Source organism: Halichoerus grypus, chromosome 10 (assembly GCF_964656455.1).
Source record: "Halichoerus grypus chromosome 10, mHalGry1.hap1.1, whole genome shotgun sequence".
NCBI lineage: Eukaryota > Metazoa > Chordata > Mammalia > Carnivora > Phocidae > Halichoerus > Halichoerus grypus.
In genome coordinates this window covers 98,858,058-98,880,693 of record NC_135721.1, presented here as the reverse complement: position 1 = coordinate 98,880,693, position 22,636 = coordinate 98,858,058, and the positions used below count along the sequence as shown (strand labels likewise).

General features: G+C 36.9%; 1 protein-coding gene and 1 long non-coding RNA gene across 5 annotated transcripts in view; one reads left to right on the top strand and one right to left on the bottom strand.

The window, feature by feature from the left end:
• The window catches only part of MACROD2 (mono-ADP ribosylhydrolase 2), a 1,992,468-nt gene that overhangs the window by 1,394,947 nt on the left and 574,885 nt on the right, over nt 1–22,636 (top strand). For all 3 annotated transcript variants that reach the window (XM_078056907.1, XM_078056906.1, XM_078056905.1), the window contains exon 7: nt 2,976–3,006. In XM_078056907.1, the coding sequence (XP_077913033.1) occupies nt 2,976–3,006 (31 nt within the window). The remainder of the gene's footprint in view (nt 1–2,975; nt 3,007–22,636) is intronic.
• LOC144379253 (uncharacterized) overlaps nt 1,213–22,636 on the bottom strand; it is a 196,008-nt gene continuing 174,584 nt past the window's right edge. For both annotated transcript variants that reach the window (XR_013441936.1, XR_013441939.1), the window contains one exon: nt 1,213–1,539. This is a non-coding gene — a long non-coding RNA (uncharacterized LOC144379253). The remainder of the gene's footprint in view (nt 1,540–22,636) is intronic.

Genomic DNA, 22,636 nt, shown 5'->3' with positions numbered 1-22,636 from the left:
AAGCCTTTCCACTCTGTATTAATTAGTCTTTGGATGTGGACTGTCCTGGGAAGAGGCACGACCCTGAGTGGAGTAGCCCTTTGCATCTGAGGCAATCCTTGAAAAGGTTGATAGTTGGAGACTGGCTGCTGACAGCACTGCTGAGGTCTAGGCCCTAGATTCTAGGGCTGTTGTCCTCCTCCAGGGATGATTTGGCCCCTTAGGGGGACATTTGACAATGTTGAGGCATTTTTTTTTTTTTTGTCACAACTAAGGGGGGAGACCACTGGATAGAGTCCAATGATGCTGCCAGCCACTTCACAATGTACCACCCAGCCCCCAGCAACAAAGAATTATCTGGTCCAAAATATCAATAGTGCGAAGACTAGTGGAGGGCAACAATTCCCCTTGAAGTGGAGCTTGATCAAGATATTACTACCTATCAGATACAGTGTCCTGTGCTCCTTATTCCTCCTAAGCCTCCCACAGACACTTTAGTTTCCATTTACTAAGGAGGAAACTGATGCCCAGGGAAGTTCAGTTAAGTGTCCAACAAGGTGAACTGGAAAGATGTCCAGGTGGGGTTTAAAGTGGGCTTGCTTGTCAAAAACATTGTGGTATCTCTCGGCCTCCGCTTGATGGCTCAATGCGGTGGGTCTCAAATCTCTCTCTCTGTCACCAACACAAGATGGGCGAGGTTTACATGCTCAGTTCACCCTCATGGAAGTCCTGAGTCACGAACTGTACACTCACTTCCCTCTACTTCATTTAAAAGGCACAGCGGAACGTGAGTGAGCATGGCCAAAATGATAGGGATGACCCTGAATCCTCTCTAATTTGTATTTTTAAGTTGGCCATTGCTGACCTCTGAGCCCTTTCTATTAGTAACAAATTGCTTACGATAAGCTTGCAGCTGGTTTTCACACAGAGAAAGGCCTGTCAGTGGTCTTGGTGAATGCCTCTAGAAAGACTAGAGTATTTCCAGGAGAATTTGCTTCACGCTATCTCCTCATGGTTCTGTGTCCTTGGCTGTATTGAATCATTCACGAACATTCTTCGCCATCTCATTGGCATCTCCAGAACCCAAGGAATCAAAAAAAAAAAAAAAAAAAAAAAAAACTCATTAATTCATTTAAAAAGTAGCTCCTATTCCATTTCAGAAACTGTCCTATTTATTAGTATTTACTAATAAAGGAACAGAAAAAAGAAATCTATCACTTTGCAGACATATAGGTGAGCTTAACAGAGTCCATTATTACTCTTTCTACAACAAAATCACATAAATTGTGACTTTTTAAATAGGACATCCATGTAAAGGGAATAAACATGCAGTCTATAAAAATGTTAAGGAAAATAAAATGTAGTACACATTAACCCAAAGATATAAAGAAAAAAAGACAGACATTCCATCATTATTGAGCTCAGTAATAGTGTTTGGTGTTACAGTCAACCCCAGCTGCAGAGTTTGGGTTCTATAGCACAGTCACATTTTTTAAAAATTCCGTCATCGATTTCTACGGCACACTTCTATATGGTGCATGTTACCATCTTCATTTTTGGCTGAAAAATAAAAAGACGGGAAAGATGAAAACAACTTGATTAAATTTACACAGAGGTACATTGGCAGAGGATATTGCTATGCTCAGATCACGTTCCCCTGTTAGAGAGCCTAATATAGAGCTAGCTCTCTGTTCACATTTGTTCCTCGACTCTTTCAGTCAGATTCTTTACACATTGCTGGGTAAAATATGGGGTCTTAGGAGGTGGTTTGGGCTGCTCTAACAAACTGCCCTGGACTGAGTGGCTTCAACAACCAACATTCCTTTCTCACAGTTCTGGAGGCTGGGACGTCTGAGATCACGGTACCTGCAGATTTGGTATTTGGTGAAGGCCCCTTTCCTGGTTTGCAGATGGCTGTCTTATCATTGTACCTTTAGGAGGGGAAAAGGACAGAGTGCCAGCTCTCTTCCTCTTCTTCTAAAACTGGAACCCTATCATGGGGTCTCCACCCTCCCCCTAAACAACTCCCAAAGACCCCACCTCCAGATGCCATCACATTAGGGCTTCAACATGTCAATTTGGGAAGACACAAACATTCAGTCCATTACATATGGTTTAAGCAGTAGTGCCTCTGTAAATATTTAAAAACTGACTAAAAAAAATGAGTGTATATATATATATTTTTTTAATTTTATTGATAAAAAGAATGTATAGCACACAACTTACAAATAAGAATAGAATATACAATACCCTTTATTATAAATTCTATGCAGCTGATTGATTCTTACAAAACACTTTTGCAAATGTTATAAAAATTTTCTATCTATAGGCAACCTATGCTTTCAATTGACTCACAAGTATAGTCCAACATGAACGTTGATTGATATTTTCAGGTTTTAAGCCACTAACATGACATCACTTAATGTCCAGCTGGGATAGGATGCTCGGTAACAACACCATTACATAGTATTTATATTATACATACATTTATAATTAATATATATGTTATATAACATGTTATATAAATGTATATAACATTTATATTATGTATGATATACATTACTTATATTATGTAAATGTATAATAGACATAAGTCATCTCAAGAGCAGAAGCAATAGTAAAATGTGGGCAAAATAATTAGGAGGTGATGAGATGATTTCTAAATATTTGTTTTAGATGTAACATCTCATTGCAGGCTTATATGATTTAATTTCTTAATTATGACTATGTTTAACAGTTGGTTCACAAGATTCCTGGAAATTTGACAGCTGGCTCTCATGAACTGGTATGATTGCTGCTGATAAGAAGTTTTCAGTTAATCAAATATGCCCATTTTCCACAGTGTCCCCTACTCCAAGTGAGTGGGGTTTCAGAAGTCTGAGCATGTAACTAGAGGGCATCCCATTATCAAGCAAATAGATGTTGAAATAGAAGATGTCTGGTTGGGCAGAGTTGTTCTTTTAAAATTTATTGTTATTTTTGTGGTTTATTCACAGGCATTTCCCTGCATCTCAACTGGCATTTATGGTAAGTGATCTAGCTTTAGATAATATTTGTATTTCTTTATTTTGTTGTTAAAGGCAAGGTTCACAGGAAAAATAAAAGGTTCTCTGATGGATACGGTTGTTAAAGAGACTCAAAAGGCAGGTCAAATCCCATGGAGGGATCTCAAGAGGCTATTCAGATATTCTTTGGTGTTCTTGAATTTTGTGGTATTGGATACCACGTGTAATGATTTGATTCACTGAGGCTTAATGTCTTTTGTTAAACAAAACATTTTGCTTTGGTAGGATTTGACCTGTAATAGGGTTTTCTTTAATAAAGTCAGGTTTTTCTCTTAGATGAATCATAATGCATATAAAGCCTAGCGGTATCACTATTTTGTTGTGAATTACAAAATAATGGAAACATTAAAATGTACGCACGTGCATGTATCAGTATATTTAATTTTAAAAATATCCAAAGAAGTGACTGTTAATAAAATCAAATAATTTTAGTAAGCTGCAAATATTTTTTTGTTAGTGTTGACGGATTATTTTAGATAATGACTGCTTCACTTATAGATGGAAGAAAAATATTTTTATAATCACTTGTTTTCACTAACCTAAAGCTCTCAAAATATTATTCCACCTACAATGACGTTTCCTGATGCGTTTTTTCTTCAGGCCATTAATAAATGTGTTTTACAATATTAAGGTAACATGGGGTTTAGTTGTCATTTTAGGGTTTGCTGATCAGGCAAAATAGATTAGACCTTTCTGAACTCAAACTTCTCATATAGAGGCACTTAACCAAAAAATAAAATATGTACAAATGTAAAGAAATAGTTTAAGTTCACTACTATTGGGAAGGGAAACCTAGATTGATGTCAAAGTACAAGATTTATTTCTTCTTAATATGGTGTTTCTTTTGAAGGTCTTGGAGAGAATAAAGTGGAAAATATAGGCCTGAATCAAGTTAAATGGGGAAGTATTTGGCCACATCATTTAAGAATTTGAGGCATGCCTTTCTCCTCTCCATATTCCACTATAGCCCCTGTTTATGGAAACACAATGGACACTGGGCTGGAGAGGGCTAAACTGGACCATCTGCATAATCTCCATTATGGTCATCCTTTCTGCCTCACAGGTGCCCAGTTAAAAATCTTAAATATCTGCTTAAAGGAAACATGAAATGCAAAGTTTTGCCTAGGCAAGAGCCCACATCTTCATTTCATCTTGTCTGGAGTCAAATCGGACTCCACTGCAGAAATGGTTCCTCTCTCGAGAATGTTCTCTTACAACAGTCTTGATTTTCCTTGACAACAAACAGACAAACACCCGCCTACCTAAAACAATACTATACATATCATTATTTTCTATGTTTATTACCTTGTCAGATTGTTGATGTCTGTTTTTTTCTGAGAATCTATGACAATGTGCAAAGAATTTCAGGTGAATTTAACATGTTACACTGAAAAAGGGGAAAGGGGGAGGAAAAGAAGAGAAGTAAAAGACAGTGAGGAGGGACAGGAAAATGGGAGGGTCAAGAGAGAATAGTAAGAACTAAATCAAACCTAAAGTGGCTCATGGCTAATTTTAATCCCAAAAGGACAGAGATTTCTTCTCAGAGAGAATAATACGGCCCAAAATATACATAGTCACTTGTTTAGTACTCCATTATGTTGGGTAGGAAGGAAATATTGAAGACTCTTGGGGAGGGCATTGACAGCGAGTCACAGCCACTGGCTTGGAGGACTGCCACCAGGCAAAGTTCATCAGTTTTCACAATGCCAGGTCCAAGCAGATTGTTTTCAAGTCTGGCTACTCCTTTCTTTCCCTCTCAATTTTTGAGTAAATTTAAAATTGAAGCTGATACCAGCAAAGTCAGGTGCCATTTTGCTTCCGTTAGCCCCACTGGAGCTTGAGGCCTAGATCTATTTTTTAGCTCCATGAGATCCTGTTTTAGCAACTTTTAGATCACTCCAATTCTCTTTAGTTGATGGACCACTTAGCATTTTGCAACTTGGATATTATTTCCTAGGTCCCTTGTGAAGTCATCGCTTTCTGATTAGTCCTTGATTCTCTCCCTGTACCCATATATTATAGATCAGTCCTTTTCTCACTCTTGTTCAGAGCCCCCTGCTCTGCCTCCTTCATTATCCAAATCACTTTTACTTTTATCTCTATTTATTGGGATTTGAAAGCATCCTTTATTTAAGGAAATTGGTCCACCGCTAAAAAGTTTTAAAAAGGAAGCAAACAAAAATTCCCAACACTTTGTAAGTCGTATGAGAATGGATTTAGAGTGAGAATTCAGAACAGTCTCTTGGTTCTAGCCTCCCCCTTCTTATTCCATATTCTACCTTACTAGATTAATTTTTCTAAAATACCACTTGGTACACATTTCCCATCTGCTCGGGAGCCTTTGATCATATTCCATTACCTGCAGGTTAATATTTACTCCTTTTGGACTGAACAATAGTTGCCTTATGTATCTCCCTAAACCAGTGCTTTCAAAATGTGTGAAGAAGGGGAGGGAATCTCTTCTTGAGGATGTGAATTGGTGTGCCAAGAAATTTATATGTACCTTTGATTTTGCATCTTCATTTTTTTAAAAGATTTTATTTATTTATTTGAAAAAGGGAGAGAGAAAGAGTGAGCATGAGCAAGAGGAGGGGCAGAGGGCAAAGCAGACACCCCACTGAGCAGGGAGCCCTACACGGGGTTCAATCCCAGGACCCCGAGATCATGACCTGAGCCAAAGGCAGATGCTAAACCAACTGAGCCACCCAGGCGCCCCTTGCATCTTTAAAAGGGTGATTTAGTTTGCAGCATTTCCTAAACTTATTTGACCATTGTTAATTTTCTCAGCCCTCTCAGGACTAGTGTTTTCTCCTAGAATATAGTTTTAGAGATTTCTTGTCAGGCATCCACACTGGACACATCTTCTGTCACCCACAGATGAGCTGATGAATCTCAAAACATGTTAGATAACTTTGCCAGCTCCAATCCTGTGTGCCTTCCTTACAGCACACTAACACATGCTCACATACTCATACACACACTCATACATAGACACACACTCATACCCACATGTGCACCGAAATCACACACACCATCACCACCACGCCCCGATGTCCAAACAAAAACATACCACACACACTGATACAGTTGAATTATAACCTCTGAGTAGTCTTCCTTGAATATGCCAACTCTTAGTGGTCATTATATCTTTTGAAATCTTTCGTCATTATAATCTGAACAATCAACTGCCCCTCATTTTTGGCCCATAGATTTTTGTTTATATATCCTGTACTCACCACCAGTTTGGAATTCTTTAATGAGCATGGATTTATTCTGTGCACAGCCAGGGCCTAGCATTATATCTATAGGACAAACCGCAAATAGTTGCTGTTTGATAACAATGATAATGATTATAACCCAAAGTGTTGCCTAACTGAAGATCCAAAACACAGATTTGTTGATTGGCAAAATCACAGGTAGAGGAAGCCTTCTTAAGTCAGTATTTTCTTAATGGACAAACATCTCTATTTTAGGAAAAACAAATACGCTTCTAAAAAGCATTCTAAACTAGAAATGGTATTTGTAGGTATGGCAACATCCACTTTGATAAGGTAAAATGAAAACTCCAGAACTTGTTCAGTCAGAGAGACAAGCTGAACACAACACTTAACTTCACTTAAGAAAATGCCCCTTGCGGCACCTGGGTGGCTCAGTGGGTTAAATGTCTGACTCTTGATCTCAGCTCAGGTCTTGAGCTCAGGGTCGTGAGTTCAAGCCCCACATAGGGCTCCATGCTGGGTGTGGAGACTACTTAAACAAAAATGTTTGTTTATTATGACCCATGGGACAATGGTCAGTAAGAGAGGTACAGATCAGCCCTGAGGCAACTACCCTGACTTCTCCAGACATGCCCTAGTTCCAGCCCACCTCCCTGACTGCTGTGATCTCAGACAGTTGTTTGCTTTAGATTTACCTTCACTTTTAGATTTATGGCCCACAAAGCCACTGTAACTCTTGTTCCATTAGAACAAAATTTTGACTATGGTAGAGCTATCTTTTGAAGGGGTTTGGTTATTCAGTTGCCAAAAATGATCTCATACCAGGGTAATTTCAACAGTAAGCATTCCCATTTCATGGAAACTCGGACATCATCCCCACATTCACAGTGTGTCTGGGGGATCTCATATACACCAGTACTTCGGAGGCCCTTCAGCCGCAGAGGAAGCCCATTCCCTCCCAGCCTTTCCCCACTCCTCAGCCTTTTAAGGACAGGCCCTGACGGCAGCAAAACCAGCTACCCCTTGCACAGTCTGAAGTATATCCACCACACCACACAACTGGATTTAAGGAAGGCACACGATGGGAACTGACTCTGCCCGCTTTTAAGTCCTCCTGGAAGAGGAACCCGACTTTTCCACTCTGACTTTCAGCAACTGATGCAGCTGCTCTAACATAATGTTTTCAGGATGATTCCAGAGGCCACCAGACCGCCTGCTTACACTCAAGATGAAAAACCACATTTGGTCAAATACCAAAGAAAATCCTGTGTTACTTTTGGAAAAATAGATCCAGATGAGGCTTCCAGGGGCTCTAAAACTCCCAAATTCCTGTTAAAGATTTGAATTGGCTGCTCAACCAGTCTCTGAGGGACAGATTTGAACTTCCTTGATGGACATTTCAGATCTCATGTGTGCCTTCTGCCCTTTGAGCCTAACTTGGACACTTTGGTGCTAATAAGTTTAGCAAAGGAGGCTAGACATGATACATGGCAATGGAATTTTTACTGAGAAGCGAGCAGCAAAAATAATTTTAGTTCATTTTATGAGAGTTAATATAGTTAACAGAAATGAAGTCCAGGTGGAAAAGTGTATCCCTGGAGTAATTGGGAAAATAGTCTCTCTGGAGGCAAAGAGAAAACTTGAAGCTTGCTTTCCAGGTACGAGGTGGTGTTTTTAGAGAGGAAAGACTTTCAGACATTGAGTTATTGGCTGGAAATGTGCGGAAAAAAATGTAAGTGCAGCGTAACTTAGCTAAAGCAGCTTTCATATTTATTCAGCCTATTTCTGTTATCAGTGTGGAAGGCCCGTTTCTATCAAATCACCTAGCCTCCCTCTGCTTTCCTTGAAATGCTGCCAGGACACAGCTTTTCTAATTGAATCCCTCATTTGCATTCAAGTTTGCTCTTTTGCTTCGAACTGGTAAAAAGGAGACCAGCCCAATGCTTCTTTAACCTTATATTTACTCGGCAAATATTTTTGTCACTACATCTGTCCAAATTCACAGACATGACTTGGAAAGAAACCAGGACATCCTCCAACGGCAATGCTAAGGGCATGCCCTCTGTCAGCTTTAAATGCTGACAGATTTCAGAGGGTGTGACAACCATTGCTGGCAATTCTGGGCTTGCTGGAAGAGTTACCTTATGTAAGACACTTAGGAACCAGAGCAAAATTGACAAAAATGCGTGCCCCTCCCTTTCATCCTCCCCTGACAGCTCTCCCCTCCCTCTTGCTTTCTTCTTTTCCCTTTGATATTTCCATTTGCTTTGAAAACTTCCTTTCAGGTGGTCTAATGATGACTCTTTTCTCCCACATAAATTCCCTTCTCTGACATCCTATGTTTTTTGTCCTGGTCACGTCATCCCCACTGTATGAAGCCTTATTGTTCTTGGCAATCCTTGAGTTAATTGCTGGCCCTCAAAGCAAAGTAACATTAGAATCAGTGTAACTTATTTCCCTTTGGGAAAATGCAGTGCTGGGGCCAAACCCATCTCAACTATATCACATTTGAATATTATTTTATAAACTGATCCTAATGAAGCACTGGAGTAATAGCTTAACGGACAATGAAATTCTAGCTGTTAGTGTTTTTAACCCTCTGAGTGCTTACCATTTGAGTAGACAGCTTTCGCAAATACACTCACACATGCACACATTTATTCATTCATCCCACAAAATGTGGTGAAACTCCCCTCTTGTCCTCCCGAAGCTACTTGGGTGTTTAATAATAAAAAGACATCCAACTAAGAAACTTAAAGGACCACCTTTGCTCTGGAAAACAGTTTCAAGTGTCCAGCAACAAAATATGCTAGTTCAGCTTACATAAAAATGACACTGGGTGTTATACGCAAACAATGAATCATGGAACACTACATCAAAAACTAATGATGTAATGTATGGTGATTAACATAACATAAAAAAAAAGAATGAATACATAAAAAAAAATAAAATGACAGTGAGACCCACAGGTAGACTTAACCCAGGGGACCTGCCAAAAGAGATGAAAATCCTGGAAACTTAGCTTCCTGGTGCTGCAGATGCAGTGAACAACCAGTGTCATTCTCCCTGGTGTTCTGTTCAAACTAAACGATTTTAGGACTTAATTAAAAGATAAAGCATTTCAAAAAGTAATAAAGATTGCACCTTGATTACTGTTTCGGAGGTGTGGATGTCTCCCTCCTTGCAATTGTGTCAAGGTAAAAATTTGACTGAGGACTAAAAGGTACAAATGATTTCAAACCCACCCTTACTCAAAGGCTGCCACTTACTGTTATGCTACATTAAAAAAAAAAAAAAAAGCCTTTCTTATAGAAAATGTATTAAAACAGTAAGCCTTCTAAGGACATAGGAAAGCCACTTTAGTAAATTTCAGAGCCTATGCGCATAGTAGTAACTTTGGGAATATCTTTTAGCCACATTGAAAAATAGGAGCACTATTAAGATGTTGTCCCTAGAAAACTGTTTGAAGGCATCTAAAGAATTGACCACACTTTCCGTTCTATCAGTGAAATAATTTCTATGCACTTCGCTCATTCTTCTCATCCAGTCTTGAATGACATTCCCTTTTCTTGCCCCTTTTGCATTCTTGTATCTGAAGGGTAAGTTTAAATAAACATAGCTCAGCTCTCTTTCTGAAGGACTTAAAAAAAAATAATTCTGACAGTTCTCAGAGAAGTCAAGTATGCTTAGCTCTTTAGGACAGTGATTTTCATGTCAAATCCTTTTTAGTCAATGATTCTATTTTTAAAATGCATCTTGAAATGCATTTGGAAGGGACTATATTAGTTAGAGTAAAGCTAAGCTGCTGTAACAAAGAGACTCTAAAATAGAGTGGCTTAGTGAATAGAGATGTTTATTTCTCTCTGTGCTAACAGTTCCAAAGTGAACATTCTGCTTGTGGGAAGATTTGTTCCACTCTGTCATTTAAGGAGCCAGAAATCCACCATGGTGTCAAATAGTTACTCTGCCTACCTTAAGCCATTGTTCTCATGTATTTACCTGCCTTGGTTCCAGCAAAAGAAATGCGTATGATGGGCTCACGCCCTATCTTATGGTCCCTAGACACAGAGAAGCACTTGTCACTTCCATCTGTTTTCTGTTGGAGAGAAATTGGCCTCATGAATGTCTAGTGTGGAATCCACATATCTGACTAGAGGTCTGTTATGTGGAAAGAAGGGGACATTGAATTATGATGTATTCTAGATATCACTGCTCAAGAGGAAAAGTAAGGCAAATTAAGTCCAACAGGTCACTCAGAGGTAATTTAGTTTGGGGCAGTGTCATCTACCTAGAATCAGTAAATATTTTTGAATACTGATGGTCCTAATTTTGTAAGAATATTTGGAGATTTTGATAGCATATACTTTATTAAAATGCCTTTATAATCCTGAACCCAGAGAAATTTGAAAGTATGGAAATCTTCAGGCATCAGGACAGTGACTTATCATTAGTTGTTAGCTAGTATATTTAGACCTTAAGATCTGATCTTAATGGTATTCACATTTTTTGTGCCAAAAAATTTGCAGACATATCAGTGGAAACTAAAATCAATATATTAAGAACAAATAAATAATCGTATCATTTATTACATTTGTAATTTTGGCCCATTTCCATAAAAATCCTTGGAGGAATCAATTATAATTTATTTCTATAACACCTTATTTCCCTAAGGCTATAACCATTAGAAACATACCTGAGATCCTGAGCAGATATAGATCAGCATCCTGCATACCAAGGAACCCTAGGGAAATGTGACTGTAGGAAAGAGTCTGATCATAATAGAGTAAAATATTACCAGGAGAGAGATGGGGAGAGAGAGAGAATGATAATATGAATGTGAATGTAAAGCTCCTGAATAGTCAAAAGAAGTCTCCTTAAAATCTTTAGTACTGAAGAAAATAGTTTTTTTATACCTTGTCTCTCATTTCAGCATGGTCAATAGGGAGAATTCGCCATAAGTGACTTAAAATTGAACTGAAATTAACAAAACCAACATGAAATTACTTCATGCCTATAATTTGGTCACCTAAATTTATTTCTAAATGTTCTAAATGAATCTAAGTTCTCTAAATCTTTCCAGATCTTTCTAAGCATCTATCTGTATTTTTCAGTAAAATGTATTTTCCCTTTACTTAAGACTTCTTTCCTTTGGAATTTAGCTTGTGAAATTGGACTCTAAGCTCTGCCCACCACCTAAGGCAAAGTCAGATATAGGTTTTGGTAAGTTTTTAATGAACAACTATGAAATAAATAGGTCCTCAACAAAATATAGGCAAATCAAACTTAAAAAGTATAAAAACAATTATGTACCATGACCAAGTGGGATTTATGCTAGATATGCAAGCTGGTTAAACATTCCAAAATCAATTAATGTAACCCGTCATGTCACTAAACTAAGGAAGAAAAATCATATGATTATCAATAGATGTAGAAAAAGAATTTTACAAAACCTAACCCAATTCATGATAAAAACTCAGTAAACCAGAGGGGAACTTCCTCTACTTAAGTGGTAAAGACTATCTATAAAAACCTACAGCTAACAGCATACTCAACTGTGAGAAACACAACTTTCCTACTAGATCAGGTACAAGACAAGGATGTCCCATCTCACTAATTTTTTCAACATCACACTGAAAGTCCTTGCTAATGCAGTAAGGCAAGAAGAAGAAATAGAAGGTATACAGATTAGGAAGGAAGACAAGACTGTCTTTATTTGGAGATGACATGACCATTTTGTAGAAAATCTGAAAGAATTGACCAAAAACACCTCAAAAAACAAAAATCCAACTCCTGGAACTAATAAGCAATTATAGCAAGGTTACAGGATAAAAGTTAATATGAAAAGGTCAATTTATATAAATAAATAACTGGAGAGATACTTCATGTTCATAGATAGGAAGACTCAATATTGTCAAGATGTCAGTTCTTCCCAATTTGATCTATAGATTCAGTGTAATCCGTATCAAAATACCAGCAAGTTGTTTTTATGGATATTAGCAAACTGATTCTAGAGTTTACATGGAGAGGCAAAAGACCTAAAATAGCTAACACAGTATTGAAGGAGAAGAACAAGATTGGAGGACTGATACTACCCAATTTCAAAACATACTATAAAGCTACTATAGTCAAGACAATGTATTCTGGTGACATAATACATGAATAGATCAGTAGAACAGAATAGAGAGCCCAGAAATGGACCCACATATGGGTAGTCAACTGATCTTTGACAAAGGAGTTACAATACAATGGAGCAAAGGTAGTCTCTTCAACAAATCATGCTGGAACATCTGGACATTCACATGCGAAAAATGAATCTAGACAGAGACCTTATACCTTTCACAAAATAAAATAAAATAAAATAACTCAAAATGGATAATAGACTTAAATGTAAAATGCAAAACTATAAAACTCCTAGAAGACACATTGGCAAAAACCTAGTTGACCTTGGGTATGGTGATGCCTTTTTAGATACTGTATCAGTTTTTCTCAAGCCTCTTCAAAGACTACTTTTGCTTCAAGATTCTGGTGTCCTACTCACCTGAGTGGTGATGTACGATTTTTGGTAACATAGTCTGTATTACTCACTATGTGTGATCAGTCTTGAGTATCACTGCCTCGGAGGACCGAGGAATAATGGAGAATGAGGGTGGGTATCAAAGTGGCTATGGTCATGAGTTTCAGGGTGCCATATATCTAGGTTCGAATTCTGAGTCTGTCTCTTATTAGTTGTGTGTCCTCAGGCAAATTAATCTCCAGAACTTAGTAACCTCAGTTGTCACAGAGGGATGATAATGCCTCTAACATGGGGTTGCTGTAAGATTAAATGAGATAATGCATTAAAGTGCTTGTTGTGATGTCAGACACATAAAGATGAACATTTAACAATCATCATTACTATTATTGTTAATAGTAATTTTATTTTTGCCACTATCATTATTATTACTCTCCCAATGGACTCTGAGTTCATTGAGGGCAGAGGCTTTTGAATATTTTTTCACTCCTATCACCTAGATTTGAGAAGAGTTTTGACACTGTTGAGCAAGTAGTTTACTATTTGAAGGAGGCTTTACTCAGTCCTTGAATGACACCAATCCGCAGTCCCTTCTCATAAAATCACCTCACTTGCTGCTGGATTACTTCTGCTGCTTCTCTGAAAACTACATGTCTCCTGTCAGCCACCTCTATGTCCTGTGGTTGAGCCATGTGAGTTAAGCCATCTAGAATTGAAGCCTATTTTCAGCATCATGCCATGCTTTCTAAATCACACTTAGCCACAACCACTATAGACTATTGTTTACAAAATAAAGTCAACTTGTTTCAGCAGTTCCAAGTTTTCTACAGTTTATCTAAGCCCTAAGAATGAAAACATTTTGTTTTCTCTGTATATAAATATAAGTTTTCAGTGAAAAGAGAGACAAAGTAATTGTAGTTAATTGTGGCTTCAAAAGTGAAGTCCCATGTTATAAGACAGCATGCTGTTCTTCTCTAGGAAATCTGGGGGAATAGAAAACAGTTACTCTGCCATTTGGCTTGAAGAGGGGAAAGCCCAGTGCTTGCTTTTTTTCCCCCCAAAAAAACATCAAGAAAGTTGCACATTTTTTTTTTAATTTCTAAGATCATAGGGTCATGGGATTGGAAGCCATTTTGGATATCACACTTGTCTTAGCTCCTTATTTTTCTGGCTGAGACTCAGAGTTTTTGAGTGACTTGTTTAGCCACACCCAAGTAGTTCACAGAAGAACTGAGATCAGATGTCCACCGGTAGGGCAAAGAAGCAAGGATAAGAGTTCGAGAATCAGGAGGATATGAGATTATAGCCCAGGATGGTCGACTCACTAACCTCTTCTTTGAACCTCAGTTCCAAGCTTCCTCATATGCTAGGTGGGAATAATATTAATATGTACCTTCTGCTATTAGAAGAAAAGAAAGGAGTTGAACTGGAGTTCATCCAGAACTGAGTCCCAAAGTCCTGACTCCCATACTCTCTCTAGGCCCCTATTCCCAACCCTGCCTCTTCTTCTACCCATACTTCTTATAGCTAAATCCTTTTTCTCTGGACCCCACCTCGGGCCACTGGGTTTAGCATCAGTAACTTGTGAAGATTGAGTTTATATAGAAAGTACCTGCACATCTGTCTCTCTTTGCATCATATCAATGCTTCTTTCACTATATCATCAAAGACCCTTTAAAGATAAAGGTTAATATGTCTATGTCCTCCTGGTACCCAAAGACAGCCTCTAGAAGTGGGAAATTTTGTTTTAGTTGAATCTCATATTGTATTTTAAAGTATAAATATATATTGTAATCTATTTCTTGAAATGAAATGCTTTACATTACTTACCTGTTAAATAATTTTACAGTCCTCCTCCAATAAATTTGCTTGTAAAATTAACCCTTAGGAAGGTGCCCATCTTGTGGTTTATGGTGCCTCTGGCAAACTGCCAATGCCCCAGTTTAAAAGCCAGACATTTGACCAGCCTTACAAATGTCAGCCCTTGCATATAATTACAAGAATCTGTGAAAAGTGATCACCAGCAGCTCAGAGGTTCCAAGCTTCTGCAAATTCTGAATCCCTTAGCAAGCCAGAAAGATCTGCTGGCACTGCTGTAGGGAAAGGTTAGCATCCTAAATTATTGCCTCTCATTTTTTTTTCAACTTTGCAAATATTTTATCTCCTCATCCATAGTGAAAAAGAAAAAAGTATGCAGAGTTGCTGCTTTCCCATGTTATATATAGAAGGAAATGAGGAGTCATCAGCTTTTTTCATCCTTCATAAAACAATGAAAATATGCCTCCTTGCTGGATAAAACAGGGATATGCATCAGGGGATCTGGGAAATGTAAAAACCTTGACTTAAAATGCCTTTTCTTAGATCTCTGCACATGTTGAAGGCAGTATTGGGACCTAATAGGGGTGTGTGTATGTGTGTGTGGTATCCTAGTTTAGCTTTTCTCCCAATAGACCTCATCCCAAACTATCAGACATGGTAGTTTGTCCAGACATGGGATAAGATGAGAAGTAGAAAATACAGTGAGTGGGAAGAGATGGTGAAGGAGAAGAGCAATAAGAAAAGAAGCTGATGCAAGGGGGGGTGGGGGGGCAAGCTCATGGCAGGGCAGCCATTCCCAGGCAGGAAGAGACTGGTTTAATGACGGGCTGGGATATGCAGACCAATCTGTGCCTAGGAACATCCTTTGTGTTCCTCCTCTTTCCACTTAGTATTGTTTTCTCCCATCCCTTTCACTACCAACTCCTTCCACTTTACACTTACTGTCTCATTTGAGGCAATACCCATCTTAGATGGGGCCACAGTGTCAGAGCTGCTAACAGCAACTAGCAACCTAGCTCTCCTCCAGCTCAGAGCTCTCCTCATCCTCCATTGCACTTCCTACCCATCATAATCACCATACATCTTCCTTTCCAGGAGAGAAGTCCAGTGCTCAAATGAGTGTCCATGCTGAATAAATTGTTCTTGACCTTTTCTGTAGCAGTGTATTTTCTTATCTCCAATGGCAGTGATCCTTAAGAAACTCCAGGAAACTTTGCTTACTTAAAGAATTAGAAAAATAGGGTAGAAAAGTAAAACTGTTTTGCATTCTGCAGTGGGGTGAGGTAGGAAAGAACCTAGTGGGGAAGTAGCTGATAATAAGAGATGATGGCTCTGTCCCTGCTGCCATTCAAAGAAATCAAAGGAAGTTAATAGAGATTGGTCTAGAACTATGTAAAGCCCAAGGATTTTTTAACAATACGATAGACCAGATGGACTTATATATACAGAACATCTCATCCAACAGCAGCATAATACACATTTTCTCAAGTGCACATGGAACATTTTCTAGGGTAGATCCTATGAATCAAAATATTCATGAAAATATAAATTATATATCAAGTATCTTTTCACATCACAATGGACTGACCTAGAAGTCAATAACAGAAGGAAAACTGGACATTTCACAAATAAATGGAAATTAACACACTCATGAACAACCAATGGATCAAAGATGAAATCAAAAAGGAAATAAAAGAATATCTTGAAACAAATGAAAATGGACACACAACATACCAAAACTTATGAGATGCAGCAAAAGCAAATCTAAAAGGGAAGTTTTTAGCAACAGAACACATATATCAAGGAAAAAGAAAGATCTCAAATAAACAACTTAAACCTCATGGAACTAGAAAAAGAACAAACTAAACCAAAAGTTACCAGAAGAGAAGATTATTTCCTTTCTAAAGGAAATCTAATCTAATAAAGATTGAGCAGAAATAAATGAAAGAGAGAATAGGAAAACAACAGAAAAGATTAACAAACCAAGAGTTGGTTCTTTGAAAAGATAAGCAAAACTGACAAACTTTTACCTGGGATTAGCCAAGAAAAAAAAGGGCTTAAATGCATATAATTATAAATGCAAGAGGAGACGTCTGATTCCACAGAAATAAAAAAGGATCATAAGAGACTACCATGAACAAAGAGATGCCAAAAATTACAACATAGAAAAAATGGATATATTCCTAGAAACATACAACCTACCAAGAATCATGAAGAAATCATAAAGAAATTGAAAATCTGAACAGACCAATAATGAGTAAGGATATGTAATCAGTAATACCTCCCAAGAAAGAAAAGCCCAGGACCACATGGTTTCACTGGTGAATTCTACCAAACATTTAAAGAATTAACTCCAATCCTTCTTAAAATCTTCCAAAAAATTGAAGAGAGAGTACTTCCAAACTCATATTACAAGACCAGCATTACCCAGATACCAAAGCCAGACAAGAATACTACAAGAAAAGAAAACTGCAGGCCAGCATCCTGAATATAGATGTAAAAATTCTCAACAGAATACTAGCAAACTGATTTAAAAATTATATTAAAAGGATTTTATAACATGATCAAGTGGGATTCATCCCTGGGGTGCAAATATGGTTTAAAATGTGCAAACCAATAAATGCAATGCATCACAAATATAAAATGAAATATTTTTAAAAAACCACTTATGATAAAAAACCTCAACAAAGTGGATATAGAAGTAATGGAATAGTACTTCAACATCATAAAGACCATATATGCAAGCCCACAGCTAATATCATACTTAACAATGGAAAGCTGAAAGTCTTTTCTCTAAGATCAAGACAAGGATGACCACTCTTGCCATTTTTATTCAACATAGTATTGAAAGTTCTAGCTAGAGAAACTAGGCAAAAAAGAAAAAAGAAAATAAATAAATAAAAGGCATCCAAATTGGAAAGGAAGAAGCAAAACTGTCACTATTTGCAGATGACATGGTATTATATATAGAAAACCCTAAAGACTCTATTAAAAAATTGTTAGAACTAATAAATGAATTTAGTAAAGTTGCAAGATACAAAATCAATATACAGAAATCTGTTGCATTTCTATACACTAATAATGAACTAGCAGAAAGAGAAATACATAAAATAATCCCCTTTACAATTGAATCAAAAAGAATAAAATACCTAGGAATAAACTTAACCAAGGAGGAGAAAACTACCAGACATTAATGATAGATATTGAAGAGACACAGTAAATGGAAAGATATTCTGTGCTCATGAATTAAAAGAACCAATATTTTAAAAATATCCATATTGCTCAAAGAAATCTATAGATTCAGTGCAATCCCTATCAAACTCCAATGGCATTTTTTTCAATGAAATAAAACAAATAATCCTAAAATTTGTATAGAACTACAAAAAAACTTGAATAGCCAAAGCAACCTTGAGAAAGAAGAACAAAGCTGAAGGCATCACATTCCCTGGTTTCAAGCTATTCTACAAAGTTATAGTAATGAAAAAAGTATGGTATTGGCATAAAAACAGACACATAGATCAATGAAATAGAATAGAGAGCTAGGAAATAAACCCACACATATATAGTCAATTAATTTATGATAAAGGAGGGGCACCTGGGTGGCTCATTGGGGAGTCCGCTTCTTCCTCTCAGTCTGCCCCTCTCCCTCGCTCATGCTCTCTCTCATAAATAAATAAAATCTTTTTAAAAAATTATGACAAAGGAGCCGAGAATATACAATGGGGAAAGGACAGCCTCTTTAATAAATGTTGTTGGGAAAATTGGACAGCCGCATGCAAAAGAATGAAACTTGACCATTACCTTATACAATACATAAAAATTAATTCAAAATGGATTAAAGACGTGAACATAAGACCTGAAACCATAAAACTCCTAGAAGAAAATAGAGGCAGTAATACTCTTTGACAAAGGTCTTGGTAATGGTATTTTGAATCTGACAGCAAAAGCAAAAGCCACAAAAGCAAAAATAAATAAGTGGGACTACATAATACTAAAGAGTTTCTGCACAGCAAAGGAAATCATCAACAAAATGAAAAAGAGAAACAAACTGAATTGCGGAAAATATTTGCAAATTATACATCTGATAAAGGGCTATATATATATCCAAAAGATACAAAGAATTCATATAACTCAATATCAAACAAATAATCTGATTAAAAATGGGCAGAAGATCTGAATAGACATTTTTCTAAGGAAGGCATATAGGTGGTCAACAAGTACATGAAAATATGTTCAGCATCACTAATTATCAGGGAAATGCAAATCAAAACCACAATGGGACATCATCTCACCTCCTCCCACCTGGGATATCACAATGGAATATAACCTCTAGGTCATTATAAAAAAGACAAGAAATAACATGTGTTGGTGAGGTTGTGTAGAAAAGAGAACCCTTGTACACTATCAGTGAGAATGTAAATTGGTGCACCGCTATGGAAAAAAGTATGGAGTTTTCTCAAAAAATTAAAAGAGAACTACCTTATGATTCAGCAATTCCATTTCTGGATATATATCTGAAGGAAATGAAATCAGTGTTTCAAAGAGATATATACACTCCCATGATCATTATTTATCAGAGCCAAGGTAATGGAAACAAATTAAGTGTCCATTGATGGATGAATGGATAAAGAAAATGTGAGATACACATATAATGGGATGGGATATAATTTATGGGGTATTATTCAGCCATAAAAAAAGAAGGAAAATCCTTCTATTTGCAAAAACATGGTTCAACTTTGAGGACATTATGCTAAGTCAAATAAGTCAAAGAAAGACAAATGCTGTATGATCTCACTTATATGTGGAAACTAAAAAAAAATAAAAAATAAACAAACTCATAGAAACAGAAAACAGATTGGTTTTTGCCAGGGGAGGAGAGTGGGGAATGAGAGAAATGGGTGAACATGGTCATGGGTACAGATTTCCAGATATACTATGAGTAATTTCTGGGGATATAGTATACAGCATGATGGCCATAGTTAACAATACTGCATATTCGAAAGTTGCTAAAAGTAGATTTTAAAAGTTCTCACATCACACACACACACAAAATTGTAACTTTGTGAGGTGATGGACATGTTAACTAACCTTATTGTGGTAATCACTTTGCAATATATACATATATAAAATCATTGTACATCTTAAACTTACACAATGTCATATGTACGTTGTGTCTCTTAAACGTAAACAATGTTATATGTCAATTCTCATTAAAGCTGGGAAAAAATCCCAAGGATTTTCATTAGTAAGAGGCCATGACCTCAATGTTCTTCTGATTCCCAACCCTAGAACTCCTTGTGTTTCTACTCTGCTGCCCTGTCCTCCACCCCTTTTCCTTGACATACCCTATTATACGATTGGTACTCACCATTACTAATAATAGAGTTACAGAATTTCCATTCCTATTGCTTGGAAGATTAGAAGGCAGGAGAGTCTCCTGACGTAGAGATGTGTTTCTGGGAACTCAATCCAGAATTCTGAGCCCATTTTCACAGGATAAAGACAAAGCTATCAACATGATCTTGGAGCCTTCACCTGCCCTCATCTTGTGCCTGGTTTCTTCTAGCTTTCTGCACCCAGCCCCACTGTCTGCCTTTCCGTCCTTCCTACCAGGCCTCTGTTCTGCTGTTTATGCCCTCGGCCTGGAGAGCCCTTACCTCCTCCCCTTTAGTTGGTTAACCACCACAAGCATGGTCTCTGGAGGGATGCTCTCTCTGACCTCCCTGATCAGATCAAACCTTCTTATTACCAGTTCTCAAGGCATTATGTGGCGCTCCTTTGTTATAACTGCAGCTCACATTTATTGGGGTTATTATTTTACCAGTGTTAGTTTCTGGTTTTGTACACCCCTGTTTTCCCAGTTCCCAAAAGTATGTCTGATGCAGGTTAGAGTCAGTAAATTCTTGTTAAATGAATGCATGCATTTTCTTGTAATGCTGTATGTTCTACCCTCATTATAAACTAAATCAGTTTTGGGCAAGTCCAGACAAGAGAAATACAATGCACAGTATTTTCTCATTGAAATTTGAATTATAAGTTACAGATAATCAAATGGGTAATAGCAGTTTTGGAACATGGACAACATGTAGTTACAGTCCTTGTATTTTATTCTAGGAATTCTTTTTCTTCTTTTCTTATAGTACATGCAGTCAAATAAGTGTATTTACTTATTATAAAGAACAAGGCTTTTTGATGTTTGCATTTGTTCCCCTTGCAGTCATCCTAGATGGTCATCTTTCCTCTTGGAGGACCATCCCTAAGACTGCTGGATGGCTCAGAACATAATCAAACTCCCTAGTGGCAGATTGTTAGTACTTTAGGACTTATCTATAAAATTCAGTCATGAGATGCACTCATTAATTTTTCATCCCCACTCCCACTAGTGTCTTCTCTAGTGTCTAAACTCTGAGTTACCAGAGGATTGGGACCATGTGGCTTCCCTGTCCCCTTACTGTCTAATAATGAAACATGCTGAATGAATATCCACAGCATTGAAATTAATCACGTATATCCCCCACTTTGCCTTGGGTAGTAATCGATTAGAGGGTCATGATCACCGCCCAGCCTTGAGAGGACTCCTATTTAATAAAATATGGCTCAAGCATCTGAACACTTATATAGCACTAATGTTACCAAGGAGAATAGGAGATTAAGGGACACTTTTCAAAAGTTGTGCTTTTTTATTGTTATTTTTTATTTTAATTCCAGTATAGTTAACAAACAGTGTTACATTAGTTTCAGGTGTGCAATATAGTGATTCAAAAATGCCATGCACTACTCAGTGCTCATCATAAGTGTACTCTTAAACCCCTTCACCTATTTCACCCCCCCCATCCACCTCCCCTCTGGTAACCATCAGTTTGTTCTCTATAGCTAAGAGTCTGTTTTTGGTTTGTCTCTTTCTTTCTTTATTTTTCCTCTGTTCATTCGTTTTATTTATTAAATTCCACATATGAGTGAAGTCATATGGTATTTGTCTTTCTGTAACTGGCTTATTTTGCTTAGCATTACACTTTCTAGATCCATCCATGTCGTTGCAAATGTCAAGATTTCATTCGTTTTTATGGCTGAATAATATTCCATTTTGTGTGTGTACACATATGTTATATATATATATATATATATATATATATACACACACACCACATCATTTTCAGCCATTTATTTCATTTATCTATCAGTGTACACTTGGGCTGCTTCCATAGTTTGGCTATTGTAAATAATGCTGTGTTTTTAATTGTTAAAATAATATATGCACATAGAAAAAAATAATAAAACACTATAAAATACATGAAGTTTTTTTTTTTTTTTGGTCTCTTCCTACCTACAACTACCAGTATCCCTCTTGAGAAGCAACCATTGTTGAGTTTCTTGTGCAGTTTTCCAAAAAAGGAAATATTCACTGCATTTATTAGCTTATAAATGTAACCAAATTTATCAGTCTTTGCATGGTTTCCAACTTAGGAAGGCCTTCCCACTTCCAGATTATTTGTAAAAGTTCTCCCAGATTTTTTTCTGGTGACCTAAGTCACATTTTAAACACACATACATACATATGTTAAACCATTTATATATACATATATATACACATGCATACATATATAATACATATACATAGGCATACATATACATATTATATATAGTATATTTGTTTATATATACATATATATACTATATATCATACACATATATACCCTATATTATAGCGCATTTGTAAGTAATGCATATATAGTATATGTATGTGTGTAAATGTGTATGTATGTATATATACATATACATATAATAAAAGCTTTATATGCTTATGTCACTGAATGTGAAATAGTATGTATTTTACTATAAAAATATAAATATATGCTTGTACCTATGTATGCATACCGGTTTAGAGAAAAACATGAACTGTTTAAAAAAAGAGTTGGGGGATACACATAACTTTAAACAGGCATCTAATTAATCATCTATTTCTTTCACAAATAATTCCTGTTGTTTTTGTTTCTTTCGACCCAATAATTGCAAGGTAATACTTTTCTATTATTATTTATTATTTA